The following is a 23,385-nucleotide window of genomic DNA, read 5'->3' as shown; positions in this document are numbered from 1 at the left end:
GAGTATTTGCATTATACTAGACCAGTGTACTGTGTGAGTGCTGTCTCTGGAGTCAGCCGTGTCTCATAAGACAGTCTCACTCATAGAAATGGATGACAGCCATTATTCTTAGGTACGATATGACTGATTTGGCTAACCGAGCCAAGGTAGCGTGGGACAGTGTTAATAACATCATAGATTTTTACATGATTTAAATGCATTTTTAGGGGGTGGGGGAGGCTGTATTTTTTGGGAACCAGCACAGAACTGTAAAAAGGCACCAAGATATATTGCAGATAGGTGGACTCTATTATATGATAAATAGATCATCACTGACACCTTGTCAGAAGCCAAAACAACACGCATGTTATATCACATTTTAACTCAGATGATTTGATGGGCTGTTTTCTAACTATAGATGAAATAGAATGACTCATGAAAAATAATGCAGACGTGACAAATTGAGGACGTATTTGTCATGCTTTCTATGGTGACAGAGTGACACTATATGAAAAATACGTCCAGCAATCCATAACAGTGCTTGGAACCGCGCCAGTGCATCAGTATCCAGTGGTGAGACCAATGAGATGCCAATGTCCAAGGGGACCAATTAGACTTTCACATATCCCTAAAGGTTCGCAGGAGGTTTGTCTATAGACGTTTCCTCAACGTTAGAGGGAACCTTTGCCTTTTGTTGTCGTTCTGTTCCTCCACAGCTGGGTCTCAGCTCGGACTGTCTGTCTGCCACACTGTGAGGCCAGTGGCAGGGGACGTCACTGTGACTCACATCACAAAGGTACCACAAAGACACAGAACCCCCTTAGAATATAACTCTCTGTCTCGCCCTGTACCCAGAATGGAGGCACATTCAATGCCAGAAGTATTCAATGCCATTATTACTGTAGCAATGAATGCTGTTGGTTTGTTATTGCGGTATACAATGACTCAGATCATTCTTCTATACTTATAATTTATTGCTGTTATGAAAGTGTGGCTTAATTTAATCCTAAATAATAAAACATCTGTCAGAGACAGAGATACATTAAGAGCACAATGTACAGGGATGAAAATTTAAATCAAAATAGACAACAAAACATCACTTTTCATCTTCTTGTCAGCAAACTCACCACCAACCGACAGCCATTACCCACCCACTCCCCAGACGCTTAGCTAAGCCTGGTATTATGGTAAATGTATAATGGTCCATAAATCACACGGGTCCATAAATCACTGTTTCATAGTCCTGCTGAGAGGCATTGCACGTTCTGGTGTGAGTAGAGCTATAAACCTTCATTTGATTGAAGTGTTTCAAGTTTTGTACTCACACACCTCCTTGACAGTGATGACGTTTAGAGGGATAGTCCAACTCCTAAGTGTTTACAGTATATACAGTAGTACTAATCATCTGGCCGACATGAATGTGTTTAAAGTATATAGCAGCTCACCACCAGGTAGCCTAGCAGTTAAAAGAATTGGGTCAGTAACCGAAAGGTTGCTGGTTCCAATCCCTGAGCCGAAAAGGTGGGAAAATCTGCATTTCTGCCCTTGTGTAAGACAGTTAACCTCCAACAACAACTTCTCCCCGGGCACCGATGACGTGTATATCGATTAAGGCAGCCCCCCGCTCCTCTCTGATTCAGAAGGGTTGGGTTAAATGCGGAAGACCCATTTTGGGTTTAATGCATTTAGTTGTGCAACTAACTAGGTATCCCCCTTTCCCTTCCCTCCATTTAAACATACAGGTAGTACACTACTCACCTTCATCAGTGGAGACGCTGTTCTTGTCAGTGAAGTAGATGACCACCAGTCCGATGCAGGCGCCAGTCAGAGCCACAAACAGTAGTATCAGGCTCTTCTCCAGGGTACTCAGACCCCTGGACGTGGGCCTCTTCTTTAGGTCTTCCTCCATGCTCTCTGTTCACAGTGGTGGAGATGTGCAAATGTGCTTTGCCTCTGGTGCATCAGCGTCTCACGGTCTGGTTCGACCTTTGCTAGACTGGCTGTACCTTGGACTCTCCTGAACCTGGACAAGGGACACGGAGCGTGTCTGTGCGGAGACTTTTTGACTGTTTAGGATTTTTGAACATGTTGTAAAACGTGTTTTTGTGTGCATTGGGTAAATTAGTTGATGTCATTTTGACTCTCAAATAAAACCATTAGGATACTGTACATAGCTTCAGTAGGGGCAATGGTACATTTTTTACCTCTCACCTATAACTTAGCCTGTTGTAGGCTACTACAGAACCGTTATACGCACTGTTGTACAGTATAGCCTATAGCAGGGGTATTCAACTCTGACCCTATGAGGTACAGAGCCTGCTGCTTTTCTGTTCTACCTGATCATTAATTGTACCCACCTGGTGTCTCAGGTCTAAATCAGTCCCTGATTAGAGCACAACATTGAAAAAAAACACAGTGGAACTGGCCTCGAGTTCCAGAGTTGAGTTTGGGGGGACAATGGTATATGACCTGTGTTTACATGAGGCTTGTTTATATTATTAACTTTGGCCCTACACTCGACCCCGAATCTCATTTCAAAACATTTACTGTCTCAACCTCAGCTTTTATAAGAGGAGCGGGGCCCGTCACACAGTGCACTGCAATTATCGTCAAGCTTACTAATTGATTAATGTAGTACAGAGCACTTCTGGGCTATGGTTAAACTCTTTCATGAGGCTTAAGTGCCAAAGCACTTAGAATTAGCGATGGATTTGATTAAAGTAAAAGGCATGATGGGGACTAGGCTCACGGGAAGCCACTGTGTAGTCATCTATGCCCCATAGGAGTCCCACAGACGCTACCTGGCAATCAATTGCAATTTGTTAAGCTAATGGATAATGTGCTAGAAACAGGCTTGTAATCCTGCCTGTTGGAATCAGTGGTCCCTTCCCAGGATGCATCTAAAATAGCACTTTATTCCCCAAATAGTGCAGTACGTTTGACTAGTGCTCTATGTGCCCTGGTCAAAAGTTGGGCACTTTGTAGGGAATTATGGGCCGTGGTCAAAAGTAGAGCACCATGTACGGAATAGGATGCAATTTCGGACACTTTGTTGCAAATTTGTAATGGCTCTCTGTACAGACAGACTGGCTCATGCTGGCTTGCTGTAATGCTGCCAGTGTGTTTGTAGCAGGGGAGAACGACTGCCCCCTCGGATTGATGCCATGGAAGTTCGAGGCCAATCGAGGTACTAAAGGCTTTGTTAGCAGAAAAACAGGATCCCCCATTATAGTGAATGGAAAAATGACAATCTTCATGGTCAATCTTTGAGTAAATAAAACAATTTAGAAGACAATCATGGTACCAACAATTGCTTCTAACACACCAGATGTATGTCCTTGAACCAATTATTTTAAAATCGCACACAGAAGAAGTTATAAGGATAATTAAGTTGCTAATGGCAGCCTGCAGTACTCCGGTTGGCCTTCAGCTTCAGTTACTCAATGAGAGGGAGCAGCACTTCCTGGAATAGCTTAAACTGCGCATGTGATGTCTCCATCAGACACCATTTAAACAGACTTCACTTGGCTTCAATGCGCTATTGCGTCTTCACATAGGAATGAATGGTGTCACGTGATCAGTGGCTTTGTCCATTCATATATACAGTCATTGGTTTGTAGAGAGGAGTTTCAAAGCGCTGAGATAAGCACTTCACTATGTACAGACTGATAATAGCACAAGCCAGAGAGATATTAGAGCAAGCAGAAGAGGGCCATTTACAACCAGTCATAAACACTAACAGAGATCAGCACAGATCAGAATGATTGTCAAGAAAATTGCGAAAATGGTCTCTGTGGAGAGATTCATTTCACCACACAAGCCATATTGTTAAATATTTATACAGCACAGAACAGTACAATGTATTATCAGATAATGTTTTATTATCTAGGTGAAGTGTGAGTTACACTGTAGCGGTTATCTATCTGGCTCCCCAAGGTCTACTTTAGAGGGTTAGATGTTGTGAACCTGTGGTTCGTGTTACCATAGAAACCCTGGGCCTAGGATATGGGAAGTAGCACACTCACATACAACAGCACTGGGTTTGAAATGGCACCCTGTCCCTTATATGATACACTACTTTTGACCAGGGCCCTACTATGACTGTAACTTGGGACTCAACCTGTGTTACAGTACTATACAGCACAGGAGTTTGGTGGAAACTTAATTGTTGAGGACGGCACGTGGTAATGCCTGGAGCGGAATAGGTGGAAAGGTATCAACAACACGCATCTCCATTCGCTCCGTTCCAGCCATTATTATGAGCCGTCCTCCCCTCAGCAGCCTCCTCTGATGTACAGGTGTGAGTTGCTGTTTTTTACTGTGTGTCAAAGTGAGGCCATCTTGTTTGAATTGAATTACCAAGGTGGATGACGAAGGCTGAAGGATGAAGCAGGATGAAGGCTGAATCACTATTTCTCAACACGTGATTGTGTGAGAATCACCCCTCAGCCACGTGTCACGTCCGGCGAGACAGAACGCTCCCCCTCCTCCTCTGACCGACAGGTTTTTAATTGGACTTTTAATCAGAGTCGACTGCAGGAGAGTTGAGGAATCTTGATATCATCTGAGGGGGCGATAATGATAAGGGACAGTTTGGCAACTGCAATATTCACGCTCGCCATTCGTCATTACAAATTAGGCCGCTCAATAACGACCTACGTCTTCATTCACACGCTCCTAATTGCGGATTGGAGATTAAAAATAACTTCAGGAAAGATTTGCATACAATGTGGAAGCGATACCAGAGGTTTCTTCACAATAACTTTGGAGTCAGGGTTAATGAGTTTCATAGAGGAAGTGCTTAAATTTGGCTTAATCTCCATGGAGATTGAATGGTTGGAATTACCTCATCATATAAAGGCCTCTTGGATTCAGCCACAGTCTGATTAGACAGAGACACATTCACTATGGTAACCAGTCACTTTAAATACCTAATCTATCTCTAGGAGATAAGCACCTAGGTCTATACATTCCCTCCAATTCTTCCCTTTGGGAAAGACAGAAACAAGTGGTGATATACTGTACTCCCACTGGGCACACACTGGTTGAATCAACCGTGTCATTTCAATGAAATTACGTTGAACCAACGTGGAATAGACGTTGAATTGACGTCTGGGCTGAAACGGAAGCTTCTTATCTCTCCTTGGCAACACATTTAGGAGCATATCATTATTTAAGAGAACTAAATTGAATGATTTAAGATATTATAGAGTCGATAATGATTTTATATAATGTCTTGCATTTTTTTGTTGGTTGTGGGTCAATTCTAGTAGGTGGTTGAGATATTTTCTCAGTTGCTTTACATTTCAACTCAAGGGGGAGAAAGCCCCTTCACTTTGGGCTCCCGAGTGGCGCAACGGTCTAAGGAACTGCACCTCAGTGCTAGAGGCGTCACTACAGACCCTGGTTCAATTCCAGGCTGTATCACAAAAGGCTGTGATTGGGAGTCCCATAGGGCGGTGCACAATTGGCCCAGCGTTGTCCGGGTTCGGGTTTGGTCGGGGTAGGCCGTCATTGTAAATAAGAATTTGTTCACAAATAAAATAAATACAACTGGACACCTGCCATGGAGGATGCTTCCAAACTAAGATGTCTGTGAAGTGACATTAACAACTCTCATTGCAACTCTACCCTCCAAACTTGCTCACAACTAACTGCACACCACTCACCACAATGACATCCGTTCACAACAATACTAGTAAAAGTCCTACAACTACAGGTCAGTATATCAACCCTGCTGCTGCTGCAGGTCTTCAATACATCAGCTGCAAAACATTTTAGTGCATCAAGAATGGATTGGATTTATATAGCAGTTTTCCCAGTCGCTCAAATCGCTTTATTAGATGTGGTGTGTCAATGTGGGGGATATTTTTCTCAACCATGAGTGTCTCTGGGGGGGGAGGGAGAGGGAGAAAAAGGGAGAGAGATAGAGTGTTGCTGCAGTGTGTGTGTGTGTGTGTGTGTGTGTGTGTGTGTGTGTGTGTGTGTGTGTGTGTGTGTGTGTGTGTGTGTGTGTGTGTGTGTGTGTGTGTGTAACCTCTGTCCACTGGGGGACCAATGATTTATAGAAACATCTGTCAGCCGTTATAAAGCAATCTCTAGTGAAGACAGCCAAGGTGACCTTAGTGTGTGTGTGTGTGTGTGTGTGTGTGTGTGTGTGTGTGTGTGTGTGTGTGTGTGTGTGTGTGTGTGTGTGTGTGTGTGTGTGTGCGTGTGCAAGTATGTGTGCACCTGTGCTTGACTTTCAGCATGTGAAAGGTTATGTACGTGTGTTTGTGTGTGGAACGGCGGGGTGGTTAATAACAGGCCACTATAAAATGCTCAGGTCTGCAGTGTGTAGTGTTACACAGTGATGGAGTATGCTGGAGTGGAGGAGGGAGAGGAAGATAGAAACAAGTATGTGTTCCCCTATGAACAAGAGCACATAGGGGAACACAGACACACGCATAAACGCATGCACACACACACACACACACACACACACACACACACACACACACACACACACACACACACACACACACACACACACACACACACACACACACACACAGAAGCGCACACGCACACCTCAATCCTTCCAAACACCTTTTCCCACAACGCTTCCCAACAATGCGAAGTAATGTAGGCCATACAGTCCACACCTGAGCAATCGACTTCCAAACACCTGCCGGTTTCAAGACAACAGTGAGTAAACAAAACAACTGGAGCTGTACTGGGGAGGCCATAGCAGTCCACAGGGGCCTGAGCAGCAGACTGACAGTACTGGGAGGAAGTTAAGAGCTGTTCTGTCAGGGAGAGAAACAAAAGGACTGGTGAGTCAAGACAACAGTGAGTAAACAAAACAACTGGAGCTGTACTGGGGAGGCGCTATAAGAGCTGTTCTGGGGTTAGGGAGAGAAACAAAAGGACTGAAGCTGTACTGGGAAGGCACTATAAGAGCTGTTCTGGGGTCAGGGAGAGAAACAAAAGGACTGAAGCAGTACTGGGGAGGCGCTATAAGAGCTGTTCTGGGGTCAGGGAGAGAAACAAAAGGACTGAAGCTGTACTGGGCAGTACTGGGAAGGCACTATAAGAGCTGTTCTGGGGTAAGAGCTGAAGCAGTACTGGGAAGGCGCTATAAGAGCTGTTAGGGAGAGAAACAAAAGGACTGGGAAGGCGCTATAAGAGCTGTTCTGGGGTCAGGGAGAGAAACAAAAGGACTGAAGCAGTACTGGGAAGGCGCTATAAGAGCTGTTCTGGGGTCAGGGAGAGAAACAAAAGGACTGAAGCAGTACTGGGAAGGCACTATAAGAGCTGTTCTGGGGTCAAGGAGAGAAACAAAATGACTGAAGCAGTACTGGGAAGGCACTATAAGAGCTGTTCTGGGGTCAGGGAGAGAAACAAAAGGACTGAAGCAGTACTGGGAAGGCACTATAAGAGCTGTTCAGAGGTCAGGGATAAAGAGACGCTTCAGAGGGGAGGCAGGGGCTTTAGCCGCCCTGCTGTTGCTGACTGATATGGTGCTTTTATGATAGAGAGAAAGTGAGAGAGAGATAAAAAGAGGTGGAGAAAAAGAAAGAGAGAGAAAGAGGGAGAGAAAGAGAGTGAGAGATATAGTGCTTTTATATGACATCATCATAGAGGGAGAACATAAAGCTTGACATGATTCATTACATCACCCAGTGCACCAGAATCAACCCCAGTGGTTCATCTATGGAGAATAGCTAAGCATCGCTAAGATCACCAGACCCTTAAAGAGACTTATAATCACATACTTACCAATCTCAAAATACAATCAGTAAACAGCAATTAACACAGATACTGATCCCCAACGATAAGATGGAGTCTGAGTGTGTCTGATGTGCGTCTAAAGATCCGACAGGGAATTATTTGTGATATTTATTGGTAATTGTAATGGCTTGTGCTCAAGCTGCGTCTAGGCTACACGAGTCCTCTACGGATTTTCTGTGTAGCTGAGATGAGACTCGTGTGTGTGTGTGTGTGTGTGTGTGTGTGTGTGTGTGTGTGTGTGTGTGTGTGTGTGTGTGTGTGTGTGTGTGTGTGTGTGTGTGTGTGTGTGGAGCTAACTGGGTCATAGCAGGAGGTTTAACACAGTTTAACTATGTTTCTGAGGTGGACATTTTATCTGGAGGGCGTCTTGATATAGGCTCTAACTAACACGCAGTCGAAGCACCACGCCGAAACCTGATATTCAGTGAAGCTCAAAGAACGGTTATGTAGTGGTGACTGTAGAGGAATTTCCATAGAGAGGGGAAAAATGCCCCGTGAGAATATAACAGAATCGTATGAGACGACACTACAGTGTCATTCAGAGAAATTCACTCACCAAGATAGAATGTAGACTCCACTAATCTTTTCCAACGCTAGAGCATAATTTGATTTCTTAAAGCGCACTGACACATTAATGTTAGATGATGATAGACTGGCCAACTGTTGATGAACACGGGCTCTCAGTTTAATTAAGTTTCTGGGCCCCGCACAATTTATTTTCATCTAAATCAATGATCATCTGCAAGTCAAATAGCCTATACCTATTTTTAAGGCAGGGATTTCATTTTCCAAACCCTATGATTTATACGTAACTCTAAAATAAAACTCAGTTTCAATTCCACTCCCTAGATTTCTTATCCTGCCAGAGAGGAGAACAGCAGCACTCATTGTACAACATTACAAAACAACCTTTCCATTTCAAACAGGTGCATTCAAAACAGCCCCACCCCCAACCGTCTGGGGGGAGGGGGGGGGGGGTTCTACCTGGAACCAAAAGACTGCGGTCATGACCAGATTGGATTCTGGGTAGTGATATGTGTGTGATTTTAATATTGAATAATACAGTAATACAGGCTGCAAGTTACTATGGCAGAGTGAGAGGTATTTTTTCTCACTTTTTTGAGATCCCCTACCTCCCATGTCTGTTTCTCTCTGTCTCAGTCTCTCTCATCTCTCTATCTTACAGTCTTTTCATCACAATGAATCTCCTCTTGTGTTTAACATCCACCGCCTATGGCCACTTTCAAATGGGAACCAGTCGCAGGGACACGGGGGGCGAAGGGGACATTAAATATTGAAACACCAGCTAATTAAGGCCGGGGTGAGGGAGTCAGCATTAAGGCTGGTGAGCCGACTGCTGCTGGTCGTGATCTATGGACAGAGAGAGGGAGAGAGAGAGCGCGAAGAGACAGAGAGAGAGAGAGAGATGGGGGAACATTGAAGGAAGATGGGAGGGAGAGGATCAGGGGATGCTTGTAGCTCTACACATGTAGAAAAAGTGTCAGTACAAATCCAATACATCTCCCAAAGGTAGCGGCACAAAAAAATAGGTTGGTGATGCACTTCACTGTGGCAGCCCCTTTAATCAGCAACTGAGATGACTGTCTGGTTGTGAGTGTGTGGGGGGTGTGATTCTCGTCTTAACACCTTGAATACCAGGGGGATGGACTTTTGTGTGTTTGTGTGTGTGTGTTCTTTTGACAGGGAACAGAATAGCCCAGGACACCTAACCTAACAGCCCACTGTGATGAGTGCAGTGATGAGTGGTGACACACACATACACCCAGACACACAGGAAGTGACAGCACAGTCCTGTGAAATCAGTGTATCACACTGAGACAGAGGGTGTATTCAAACAGACAGATAGTTGTAATTCCCAAACAAAGAGATTGGCTGTGAATATTCCCCATTCCACAGTAGGATGTGATGGTAAGCCTATATCAACAAGTTGAGACTACGTTTTCAATGTTTTATCATTTAATAACTTCATTACTCTGAATAACAATGTGGAGGAAACAAGGTTTATGTAATATTTTTAAGTGGATATTTTCTCCTAAGGAAAAAAAGTATGTTTCAGGTGATTCTAAAAGAGACTAGATAAATTGAAAGTTTTAATTAACTTTATGTAAGCAGACTCATAGTTTAATTTGCTCTGCTTAACCCATACATTTCACATCACTGGATTTGGAATGTAGACCTACCTACCTCTCACAATGACTGGCTTTGGAATGTAGACCTACCTACCTCTCACAATGACTGGCTTTGGAATGTAGACCCACCTACCTCTTACAATGACTGGCTTTAGAATGTAGACCTACCTACCTACCTCTCACAATGACTGGCTTTGGAATGACTGTTTTACAATGACTTTGGAATGTAGACCTACCTACCTCTTACAATGACTGGCTTTGGAATGTAGACCTACCTACCTCTCACAATGACTGGCTTTGGAATGTAGACCTACCTACCTACCTCTCACAATGACTGGCTTTGGAATGTAGACCTACCTACCTCTCACAATGACTGGCTTTGGAATGTAGACCTACCTACCTCTTACAATGACTGGCTTTGGAATGTAGACCTACCTACCTCTCACAATGACTGGCTTTGGAATGTAGACCTACCTACCTCTTACAATGACTGGCTTTGGAATGTAGACCTACCTACCTCTCACAATGACTGGCTTTGGAATGTAGACCTACCTCTTACAATGACTGGCTTTGGAATGTAGACCTACCTATACAATGACTGGCTTTGGAATGTAGCACCTACCTCTTACAATGACTGGCTTTGGAATGTAGACCTACCTACCTCTTACAATGACTGGCTTTGGAATGTAGACCTACCTACCTCTTACAATGACTGGCTTTGGAATGTAGACCCACCTACCTCTTACAATGACTGGCTTTGGAATGTAGACCTACCTACCTCTCACAATGACTGACTTAGATGCGTCATAAAAAAACAAATGGTGACATACATTTTGAACATCTGTCTTATGTACTATGTACTTATGTACTCTCGGAGGACCTGAGCCCTAGGACCATGCCTCAGGACTACCTGGCCTGATGACTCCTTGCTGTCCCCAGTCCACCTGGTCGTGCTGCTGCTCCAGTTTCAACTGTTCTGCCTGCGGCTATGGAACCCTAACCTGTTCACCGAACGTGCTACCTGTCCCAGACCTGCTGTTTTCAGCTCTCTAGAGACAGCAGGAGTGGTAGAGATACGCTTAATGATCGGCTATGAAAAGCCAACTGACATATACTCCTGAGGTGCTGCACCCTCGACAACCACTGTGATTATTATTATTTGACCCTGCTGGTTATCTATGAACATTTGAACATCTTGGCCATGTTCTGTTATAATCTCCACCCGGTACAGCCAGAAGAGGACTGGCCACCCCTCATAGCCTGGTTCCTCTCTAGGTTTCTTCCTAGGTTCTGGCCTTTCTAGGGAGTTTTTCCTAGCCACAGTGCTTCTACACCTGCATTGCTTGCTGTTTGGGGTTTTAGGCTGGGTTTCTGTACAGCACTTTGAGATATCAGCTGATGTAAGAAGGGCTTTATAAATACATTTGATTTGATTTGATTGGATACTAATGGATTTACACATAAAAACATGCATTTTGAAAAAAAATCCTACTACTAATTTGTGTTCTCTAATAGAAGCCCACAGTAATTCACAGATTTATTCATTTTTACTTTAACTGTGCCTAATCCAATCAAAGATGTAAAACCCAGAATTAAACTAACCCAGCAAGTGAACGATTCTAAATTTAAATTATTTTGAAAATAAACTGTTTTTAAGTCTTTGAAGAGACTATATTTCTCCTTCTTCGCAAATATTCAACCATCTAATTTCAAAAGTGGTTCTTTTGTCCTAGCTTTGATAAGTATTTTAATTTTAATTTAATCTAATTTTAATGAGAGATTATAGCGAGAGGAAAAGGGCTTGAATAGTGTGGAGTACTGTATACACACACTTTGGGTCAATTTCACCACTGTCTCAAGGACATTATTTTGGGAAAGGGCTGTATAAAGCCCATTGACAACTCATCCACAAGGAGTACACACCTCCACTTCTCTACTACTGCCTGTTGATACATCCTGAACAGCGTCCCCTTTGGTTTCAAACAGCCTTCTACAGCAGTTTTCAGATGCACTTATTGAAACAAAACACTGTACCTGATGATACAGTGTGTACAAACTAAGCATACACAACATCAGAATATTTATGTTTTGAATCAGAGCAAGTCAAAAAGCTGACATTTCATATTATATACGAACAGAGTCTAACCAATGGTTAAAAAAAAGAAGAGTATTATGATTCCATAAAGGACATGACAAGCTGGGTGTTTCATGAGGATGGTTCACAGACCAATTGGAAGAGGAATTTAAAAATAGAGACCTCAGAGCTCCTCGGATTACCAATGTCTCTACGACTAGATATTACGCTCTCAATCGTTTCCGGTCCCCATAGATCAGCTATCAGCTGCAACATTGCTTCAAACAGACCCTTTACCCATCCTCAAGCAATATCTGATAACACATTGTAACTGAGGAACTCACACTGTGGGGATGCATGCTGCTAACGCTCTCTTGAAACACCTGTCAATGAATTCAGACAAAAACTGCTCGGCTGTAGATCAGTTTTCGACCTTGAGTTTAAAAAAAATCCAAAACGGAGAGAACAGAGACTAAATATAGAGCACCTAAATGCACACAGGCCCAGTGTTATATTGTGTATAAGACAAACGGAAATGAGCACAGCAGAGGTTTTATTCTTCTTCTTTATCAAGACAAAATAAGTAGTTTCCCTTCAAAATAACATCTGCAACAAAAAACAAATAATAATATATTCATCTTATAAATAGAGGTTGTTCAATACACCCGGAACGTAATCGTACTGTATATATACCAAAATGCACCCACTGCACTGAGAAGTAGTGATATTTAGTTGCACATCTGTATAAAGGTATGATACTGACAGTAATATGTATGTACGCCCAAAGATCAGAGGCATGTACTGTATACAGGTATGATACTGACAGTAATATGTATGTACGCCCAAAGATCAGAGGCATGTACTGTATACACCAGGACTTTATAGTGGTAAAATGAGTTATGACTGCCATAAGTACTAACACACATGCGTTTCACTAAGATAATATTATTGCCATTTTTCAATAAATACTGTTAGAATCTCTCATCTAAAAAATAAGTTGTCCATAACAAGAACCTATTTTAGTTTTTTGTTGTTTTGCCCTCTTCTGTTGATAATCATCAACCCTATCTAAGGTAACATTGTATACCACAACATCTGACCAGTAGGGTTAGGGAGAGATCCCAATATCCACACATGGCTTGGCATCGGAGGAACCATAACAAGGGGTGAACCAGCCTGCTTTATAGGGGACTCAGCTGATGGTGTGGGCTGCATACAGCCCGCTGCTTCTCCTTCTCACTCCAGCACGGCGGTAGGGGGAGGGTGCGCGCAGCACTTGGGCCGTCTGACATTTTTCAGCATGGACCTGAAAACGTTTTGCTGCCTCCTCTTGTTTTTCCTGCTGTTGGCGTCATCCACGGCAACGGTGGCGGGCGAGTCGGGCACCACCGGCGGCACTGAGATGGACTTCCTGAGTGATGACTGGGTCACGACCTTCTTCTCTTGTTCTTTGATCTTACACTGCAGGTGGCTCTGGATGGCAAAGCCAAGGGACTCGGGGTCAACGGATGCTCCGTACACCTCCCAGGTCATCCCCTGCTCGTCCCACAGCACATCGTGCACGCTCTTCTCTCCTTTCTGTTTCCCCTCCTCGTCTTCGTCCTCCTTTTCCTTCCTCTCCGGCTCCAGCTGCTCCTGCTTCTTCTTGCCCAACAAAGCCTTAACGCCCCCGACCCCCTTAACGATGCTCTGCTTCGCTGCTTTCACTGCCGTCTTGGGTTTAGTGTCCTCTGGTTTTTTGGAGGTTGTCGTTGAGGCCTGGCTGGGCTTGGTAACGGAAGGAGTTGACTGCGAAGGAGGAGGAGCAGCCTTATTGTCGGAGGATTTGGTCTTGCTTGCGGCAGTTGGCGACAAGGGGGATGGAGCTTTAGCAGAGGGAGGCTTGGCAGGCTGCGTTGGCACGGTCTGCCCTTCATTAGACACCTTTGGTTTCTCTGCTGCATTGGGTTTGGATTGGGAGTCTGCCACTGCCTTCTCGCCTCGATGCTGGTGATGATTCGCTTTAGCTACCGGCTCGTTTTGGCTGCCGCACGACTCGATGTTGATCTGGTAGACGGGCTGCAGAGGCGGGAGTGCTCCTCTCTGCTGGATGTTGCATAGCGCTGCTGCCCCCCCGACTGCCAGATCTTTAGGCTTGGCCCCCAGCCTGGCGACCTCTGCATGGAGGGCCGCCACCGCCTCCTCTGCATGGAGCACCACCCCGGCACTCTGACTAGAGCATGACCCCGCCTCCAGGGTCAATCGCTCTGACCCGGACCTGAGACCTGCGGTGTAGTTAGGTGGTGGGGGACAGGATGGACTGCTGCCCATGTGAATCTGGTGGAGGGGCACCTGGTAGACCACAGACAGGCTCTCAGCTGCTGCTTCCTCCCTCAGGGCAGCACCTCTGTCAGTGGACCTGTAGGGCGGGGGCAGAGGAAACAGGCTGGGGCTGGTGGAGACCGCCCGGCTGCACACGTCAGCCACTGCCTGGACCTCCACATCTTGGCCCTGCTTGCTATGGGTGGGGGTGACGGTGGGGGTGGCAATGGGGGTGCGGGTCATGGTGGAGGCCTCCCGGTATAGTTTGCAGTGGGCTTTCTGTTGCATCTCCTCCGAGACTGAGGCAGTCTGGACGGCTTCGTCTGTCACCTGTGCTGCATGGTGGGCAGGCTGCTGGTTCTGGCCCTGTTGGGCCTTGGGCTGTTGGTTCTGGCCCTGTTGGGCCTCCGGCTGTTGGTTCTGTTGGGTCTCGTTGGGTGACGAGGGAGAATCCTTCTGTGATGAAGACTCTGATGATGCCGCCTGCAGGTGTTTATCTAAGCAGATCTCTGTCTTTGCTACTGGAGTAGGTTTTAAATCCTTCTTCTCAGGGGGTGCCGGACTTGAGGCCTTATTCCTAAGCCCTACGTTCTCCTTGCTGTCTGATGATGGAGGCGTGATGGTGATGGCAGCATTGACAGGAGCTACTGCAGTCCCCTTGGTCTGTTCCGGCTGTGATGTAGCTGCCATTTTATTATATTCCATTTGGGAAGGAGGGTTCTGAGAGTTTGTCTTGGGCAAATTGTCTTTCGAGGCCTGTAGAGGACGTTCTGATGGAGTAGGGTTGGTGGCGGTGGCGGGGCGAGGTAAAGGTGAGAGACTCTGTGTTGTAGTACTATTATCAGCCTCTTTTGATTTGTAAGGAGGCGGAGCAACCTTGTTTGTAATCACTGCAGCTCCCTCTGCCTTACCTTGTTTGGGAGTCGTCAGAGACGTCAGCACTTCAGAGGCCGAGGTATGCTTTGGATCACAGGCCTGAGGGGGATGTTGATTTGGTGTGGTTGCGTTTTTGTTGTCCCCTTCTAGTAGCGACTCCTCTTTAGCTACTGCAGAAACTCTGGCTGTAGCACTCTGTACTGCTGTGGGCTCTGGTGATGGCTTGGCTGCACACCCCTCCCCTGCCCCTGCTCCACCAGGCTCTTTCTCTCTGCAGTAATTTGTATGCACGTCAACCTTTGATGATGTAATGGCGGACGACAGGCTGGCCTTACAGATATGCTTCTCCTTCTCATCGGCGGCGGCTGTGGGGGTTAACGCTGTCAAATTGGCGTTGCCGTCCCTACGGCCCTCTGCCGTCGCCTCGGTTACACTCACACCTCCTCGGCATGTCAATACCATCTGCTGCTCTATTCCAATCACATGCTCCGATGGCGATTTTCCTCCGTCGCCATTGGTCGAGAAAGGTGTGTTGGTGTTGGACCCCACCCCTTCGCCAACCGGTTGTCCATGGCCAGTTGATTGGATCCTGGAGGTTGTGTTGGGGGTTGTCAGACACAGGTTATTCTGTGTGTGTTCTGTAAGGACCGGCGCAGGGGTAGTGGTGGGGGCAGGGCAACCCTGAGTGAGGTTCAGGTTAGGTTCTTTAGCCCAGTTGGCGTTAGACTCCTGGTTTCCCAGAGCTTCCACTCCAGCCAGCTGAGGGACCATTTGGACTGTCACTGTCCTTTTTGGGTTGGTTCCCATCCTGTATTGAGACAGTCCTCTGAGCCACTTCTACTGTAGGGATCCAAAGTCGAACCAGGTGTCCACAATCCTGTCCCTGTCTATTTGTGTAATTCCCTATAAAGTAGGGAAAATAGAATAGTTTTAGATTCAGAGAAGAAGTATGAACAACACATTAGATCCTTCCATGTAGATAACAATACTATACTATAAGCCTTATATTGTATAATATCCTCTAATATAATAGAGAATGATGATCTTGGTAAAGTCTTTCTCACTCTTGCATATTACATCCTGACCTCAAAGATGATATCGAAACACCAAAAAAAATGTGAGACTTTATTACATTTTTTTTTTAAACAGAAAGACATTGTAACTTGAAATTAGAAAACTAACACGATGAGTGATGAGGAACAGTTGTACCGCAGTGTAGTGCACTCCAAAAAACATTTATGGATATTTTTCAAACTAGACTTTCATCCTCGAGACCAGACATCTGATGGAGAAGTGACCAATGAGGCAATACATTAAAACAATGGGAGTTGACACCTTCGCTTATTTCTGACTCCTAGTATTCATCACAATAAAGACTGTGTGCCAACTACCGCATCAGAACTGAATGAATTAACTGAATCTGTAAACAAAGCAACAGATAATAGCAATAACTCCAAATTACGAAGAATAAGCCCAAGACAATGACACTTCAATACTGACCTAAACTGTTTTGCTGCTCAGAGATGGTTGGCCTCTCCTCTTTTCATTCCAGTAAGTACATTTCATTTTAATGTGTCTCTGATGACTGCAAACTGATTTGAAATGATGGACCATGAGCACTCCGAGTCCCTTTGGAGCAGAGAAGATAAAGCAATGCCAAAACTAAGATGAACTATGCCACAAATGATTTTTTGCTCAAAAACTGATGGAATTTGAAAGACTACAGCAATCACAAACACTTACCACACACTTCAACAAGCTTGAGTGAATTAAATAATATAATAAATAACCCAGGAGGAAATCTATTGAATTATCCTTTAAGTGGGGACAGAGGCATTGACTTTGCAATCGCAACAAGTTAAAGCAATAGTGTAGCCTTAGTTCCATGTTTGACTTTACCATTAGTAAAAACATACATCCCAATGCCCTGTGTAGGGTGCCGTCTTTCGGATGGGACGCTAAACGGGTGACCTGACTCTGCGGTCACTAAAGATCCCATGGCACATATCGCAAGAGTAGGGGTGTTAACCCTGGTGTCCTGGTTAAATTCCCAATCTGGCCCTCATACCATCATGGTCACCTAATCATCCCCAGTTTACAATGGTCTCATTCCTCCCCCTCCCTCCCCTGTAACGATTCCCCAGGTCGTTGCTGTAAATGAGAATGTGTTCTGACCTGGTAAAATAAGGGTTAAATAAAGAGCTATCAGACACTGCAGCCTACAGATGTAGGATCTTAATTTGTTTCCTACAGTAAGAATATAATCCTGCAGCAACAGGAAATGTGAATTATTATGTGGACTATAATAAATGGACAGTTTTGTAGGAGTTGATCAATTTTCTCAGCAACAAAATAGTGATCAAATTACGATCCTATATCTGTGACAGAAGTCCTTTTAAAAAGGTCTGAAATGAGCCATCTGCTGGCCTCAAACACAGACCTCTGTGTGTTTGTTGGTCTCATCTGTTGCAAAATCTCCCCTGAAAATACAGCAACAGAGCTGTTTATTGTGGACATAGATAAGACATTGAACAATTTTGGGGAGATTTCAAATGCACTTCAATTAGCTCATTGGATTTTTCCAATAGGCTTCATTCATCATAGAGTCTGTTAATTTTCGACTCTGTGATCTTATTTTCTGCATCATCATTCTACAGGTTATGGCAATTAAAAAGCAGGCCTGTTGTCATTAATAACAAAGTAAATGTCTTGACGGGTTATCCTTATAAATCAGACACTTCTAGTTACTGAATGTCCTAGCCAGGCTACTAAATATTCCATTTGGAATTGTAGGCTCAAATACATCAGAGTATATTGGCTTATATGTAGGCCAAACGCACACACCCATCCGAAAATAAATCTCAAGCAGTGTCTAAGCCCGCAGCTGCAGACTCCAGACAGAGAGAAATAGAAAGAGTGAGTGAGCAGGGGCCCACTCAAAAAGAAATCCGATTTCTGAAAGGTACGAACTAAATGGCTTTGCCATGGTATTTTTAGTACAGAAGGAAAATAGGATGTCTTGTATAGTCCTGAGTGCTTGAGTTGTGATTGGTCAGATTGGATATTCCATGCCACACAGTTGGCAAACGTGCACAGTATATTCACACCATACGAAAGTGACCTATTACTACTGCACCACTCTCTGGCTGTCGGACGAGATCACATCCAACCCCTTGGAGGTGTGAAGTGAAATGATGGTTCCCTATGAAATTGTTCTTCAATGGCCAACCGAGCATTCAGCAATCAACTCTCCCGCAATAATTGAACCAGGTGTACAGGGGTGAAATGAAGAAAAGGAATCAGAGCAACTCAGCACTCACACAGACACACTGTGTGTGACTCCTTCAACTGTCATCCGAGGACGTTCACATCCTATAAAGTGATTTCCTATGTAGTTTATCTCAATCAAAATTAGATGCTGATTTCAAGCATCTGTTGTTCTGGAATGTTGTGTCCTATAGGGGTTGTTTCTGTGCCTCACTATTAATCATCCTCATCATTAAGTTTGTTCTCTGCCAAGGAAAGGTTAGTCTTCTTTTTGGGCATATCCAAATAGCCAGAACCTGTGACATTTTATTTTCTGCTCAAAACAATGAATAGGCCCGTATTCATAAAGAGTAAGTGTGAGAGTAAGAATGCTGACCTAGGATCAGTTTAGGATCAATATTCCATATAATAGAACTGTGGGTTTAAGTTACTCTGTCGGAGTACATTTTGAGGGGAGAGGAAGAGGGATAGACAAGTCACTCCTTTATTCAGGCCCCGTAATGATTCATAACGCCCCTCAGAATAGGAGTGCTGATCTAGGATCAGATCCCTTCTGTCCATGTAATCTTATTCATTATGATCTAAAAGACTAAACTGATCCTAGATCAGTTTACTCTCACGCTTACTCTTTATGAATAAGGGCCTTGGTTACTTGAAGCAGGAGGTGACTGTATCCTACAGGAAGGGGTCAGTGTGTCCTCTGCCTCATATAGAGTAGCTGTGGGGTCTCCCATCAGGAGTTCCATCACCCCATGCTAATATCGAAGATGAGCGAGAGGCCCCCAAGCTGTTCATTTGAGACACGGGAGCATTGTAATTAGATTTGTCTTGTTTCTTACTTCGATGGGAACTCAGTGGAATAAACCAAGCAGATGAATCAACAAGGTGGTAAATAAGATCCAGTGAGGTACACTATATGAGGACACCTGCTCATCAAACATCTCATTCCAAAATCATAGGTATTCATATGGAATTGGTCCCCGCCTTTGCTGCTATAACAGCATCCACTCTTCTAGGAAGGATTTCCACTAGATGTTGGAACATTGCTTGACATGGGTCTTGCTTCCATTTATTGCCACAAGAGCATTAGTGAGGTTGAGCACTGATGTTTGGCGATTAAGCCTGGCTCCAATTCATCCCAAAGGTGTTCGATGGGGTTGAGGTCAGGTCTCTGTGCAGGCCAGTCAAGTTCTTCCACACTGATCTCGACAAACCATTTCTGTGTGGACCTCGCTTTGTGCACGGGGGTATTGTCGTGCTGAAACAGGAAAGGGCCTTCCCCAAACTGTTGCCACAACGTTGGAAGCACAGAATCGTCTGGAACGCCATTGTATGCTGTATCATTAAGATTTCCCTTCACTGGAATTAAGGGGCCTAGCCCAAATCATGAAAAACAGCCCCAGACCATTATTCCTTCTCCACCAAACTTTCCATTTGGCACTATGCATTGGGGCAGGTAGAGTTCTCCTGGCATCCGCCAAACCGAGATGGTGAAGCGTGATTTATCACTCCAAAGAACGTGTTTCCACTGCTCCAGAGTCCAATGGCGGTGAGCTTTACACCCCTTCAGCCAATGCGCATGGTGATCTTTGGCTTGTGTGCGGCATCGCGGCCAAGGAAACCCATTTCATGAAGCTCCCGACTAACAATTCTTGTGCTGACGTTGCTTCCAGAGGCAGTTTGGAATTCTGTAATGACTGTTGCAACCGAGTATAGAACATTTTTATGCACTTCGCACTTCAGCACTCAGCGGTCCCGTTCTGTGAGCTTGTGTGGCCTATCACTTCGCGGCTGAGCCATTGTTGCTCCTAGATGTTTCCACTTCACAATAACTGCACTTTCAGCTGACCGGGGCAGCTCTAGCAGGACAGAAATTTGTTGGAAAGGTGGCAACCTATGATGGTGCCTTGTTGAAAGTCACTGAGCTCTTGAGTAAGGCCATTCTACTGCCAATGTTTGTGTATGGAGATTGCATGGCTGTATGTTCGATTTTATAAATCTGTCAGCAACGGCTGAGGCTGAAATAGGCAAATCCATTCATTTGAAGGGGTGTCCAAATACTTTTGTATATAGTGTATATTATTGCTAATCAATACAATATAGCGGTCCAAACAGGACATAGATTGTGTGAACACCCAACAGCATCATTGATTGGTAATAAATTAGGCTAATACTGACATTACTGATAAAACAGGAAGAATACTGCTTTAAAAGCCCAACGCAGTAAAGAAAAGTGACGTTCCTGTGTTTTATATATATTTTCACACTATGAGGTTGGAATAATACTGTGAAATTGCGAACATTATGATAATGCCATTTTAGTGTAAGAGGTGTTTGAAAAGTCGGCCTGAAATTTCTGCCTGCCTGGTGACATCACCATGGGTAAATGAGTTAATAGACCAATAAGAAAGAGAGTTCCAAACCTCTCTGCAAATAATAGCTTGATTTAAATTTTCCCATCCCAACTCAGACCACTCTCAGACAGTCCTATTGCTTTAGAAATGTACCTTTGCTAAGAAGCAATATGTTGTTTTTTTTTACAATTAGAATTGAAAATAATCACAGTGATGTATTTAATTTGTTACCCAGAAATTATTTGATAATTAAATAAAAACTGCATTGGAACTTTATCACAAAATAATTGCACATTCTACATTTGCAAAAATAAATTCATTCAATATTTGGAAAACCATTTTCAAAAAGTTTATCTTACAGTACAGTAGCATGAAATATATCTAGGACTACTGAGGTTTCTCCCCTCTTGAATTGACTGAAATATTACATACAGTGGGGCAAAAAAGTATTTAGTCAGCCACCAATTGTGCAAGTTTTCCCACTTAAAAAGATGAGAGGCCTGCAATTTTCATCATAGGTACACTTCAACTATGACAGACAAAATGAGAAAAAAGACATACAAGACCACTGATAATCTCCCTCGATCTGGGGCTCCAGCAAGATCTCACCCAGTGGGGTCAAAATGATCACAAGAACGGTGAGCAAAAATCCCAGAAACACATGGGGGGACCTAGTGAATGACCTGCAGAGAGCTGGGACCAAAGTAACAAAGCCTACCATCAGCAAGGGCATTGAAGATGAAATGTGGCTGGGTCTTTCAGCATGACAATGATCCCAAACACACCACCCGGGCAACGAAGGAGTGGCTTCGTAAGAAGCATTTCAAGGTCCTGGAGTGGCCTAGCCAGTCTCCAGATCTCCACCCCATAGAAAATCTTTGGAGGGAGTTGAAAGTCCGTGTTGCCCAGCAACAGCCCCAAAACATCACTGCTCTGGAGGAGATCTGCATAGAGGAATGGGCCAAAATACCAGCAACAGTGTGTGAAAACCTTGTGAAGACGTACAGAAAACGTTTGACCTCTGTCATTGCCAACAAAGGGTATATAACAAAGTATTGAGATAAACTTTTGTTATTGACCAAATACTTATTTTCCACCATAATTTGCAAATAAAGTCATTAAAAATCCTACAATGGGATTTTCTGGATTTGTTTTTCTTATTTTGTCTGTCATAGTTGAAGTGTACCTATGATGAAAATTACAGGCCTCTCTCATCTGTTTAAGTGGGAGAACTAGCACAATTGGTAGCTGACTAAATACATTTTTGCCCCACTGTAAATATCACAACGAATCACATGATACAATAGGTGAGTTGGGGGAATAGACCCTGACAATTGAATGGTCATATCATATATCATTCTGAAATAGTAATTCGTAGGTCTGTGTGTTTCCCTGGAGATACCATATATTTAAAATACAATTTTATACAGTCAGTGACCGGTGACTAGAATGCATGGACTTAGCGATGGAGATAATGTAGCCTAGTCATACATCAACTTTACCATTATGACATGAATTCCTTTAGAAGCATCACATCATCTATTTCACGTTTCACTTCTACTACACATTTAGTAGGCCTATAGGCTACCCAATCCGTCTGTCGCTGTGAACGTGTCTATGCATTCGTCATATTAGGGTCTCCTCTCTCGAACAAAAATATCCCCACTGCAATTACTGTTTCAACCCCAGACAAGTATATTATGATGTAGCCTACAAGTTAATTGATATAGAAAATACAACATTATTGTAGCCATGACAAAACAAAGGGATGTGCGGATGAATGCGATGAAAAGATAGTCAGGTGAGAGAAACAACATCACAACCATGTCAATTGACGATGCACAACCGAACCCCACTCCCAATAACCAACACATCAACACTTAGGAATTTCAGGACCCCCCCTGCGGCTTTACAGTCATATTTGACCTTGCGGAGGAATTCATTATCTATACACTTATTATCTTAACGACACTTTATTCAGACAAAGAGGAGACAGCTTACCTGGTGCGGTGTAGTCCCCGTATCATATCATATTCGGGGGTTGATTACTGCGCTATTTAGCCCCCTGTTTGTTTCCACCGTGCGGCTGAAGCACCCGGCTGAATATCAATGAAATAATTTCAAGCAGGTCTCGGTGACATAAAGCCGCGCCTTCGATCGGAGCGGTTCGGGATACAGGTCTGATCAGAGGAGGTAGCCTAAATGATAATTGGGTCAAGCATGTAATATCGATTTTCTTGCGAGGGTCTAGCGAAGATGTGGCTGTGCGCTATGACTCATGATTGTTCGGTTGGGTCCTCCTCCTATACAAACAGTTATCATATCAAACTTGCTTTACTCTTCACCGAGCAATAGGCTACATTGTCATTGGAGCAAACAAATCGCGGTGTCACCTCTCTCTTTCTTCGAGATCGTGCTGTCCCAGGGGATGTCCACCCTGCATTGTTTTCGGGATACTCAATGACTGTAAAAGAGAAAAAGAGAAAAGAATGGGGGAAAATGGTATGAAAGAGAGGAGGACACAGAATTGCAGGGACATCAGACATCAAACATAGAGAAAACAGCATTTAATTACATATGATAGGCTAGTTATTTCCTGCTGTGGTATCAT

At 44.1% G+C, this 23,385-nt stretch overlaps 2 protein-coding genes across 2 annotated transcripts in view; both read right to left on the bottom strand.

The window, feature by feature from the left end:
• The window catches only part of zgc:154142 (uncharacterized protein LOC555481 homolog), a 41,750-nt gene extending 39,781 nt beyond the window's left edge, over positions 1-1,969 (bottom strand). Inside the window, exon 1 of the mRNA XM_064926525.1 lies at positions 1,738-1,969. Coding sequence (XP_064782597.1) covers positions 1,738-1,888 — 151 coding nt within the window. The 5' untranslated portion in view covers positions 1,889-1,969. The remainder of the gene's footprint in view (positions 1-1,737) is intronic.
• A 10,554-nt stretch (positions 1,970-12,523) lies between these two features.
• On the bottom strand, positions 12,524-23,161 carry gprin3b (GPRIN family member 3b). The gene is made up of 2 exons (XM_064925895.1): positions 22,776-23,161; positions 12,524-16,056 (listed from the first exon to the last, which is right to left on the bottom strand). The coding sequence occupies exon 2, from the start codon at positions 15,958-15,960 to the stop codon at positions 13,213-13,215; it is 2,748 nt and encodes a 915-aa protein (XP_064781967.1). The 5' UTR covers positions 15,961-16,056; positions 22,776-23,161; the 3' UTR covers positions 12,524-13,212.
• Between the last annotated feature and the right edge of the window lie 224 nt (positions 23,162-23,385).

The sequence above is a fragment of the Oncorhynchus masou genome, chromosome 20 (genome assembly GCF_036934945.1).
Source record: "Oncorhynchus masou masou isolate Uvic2021 chromosome 20, UVic_Omas_1.1, whole genome shotgun sequence".
In the NCBI taxonomy this organism is placed as follows: domain Eukaryota; kingdom Metazoa; phylum Chordata; class Actinopteri; order Salmoniformes; family Salmonidae; genus Oncorhynchus; species Oncorhynchus masou.
Note: the sequence above shows the minus strand (reverse complement) of the source record. Positions and strands in the feature narration are given on the sequence as shown.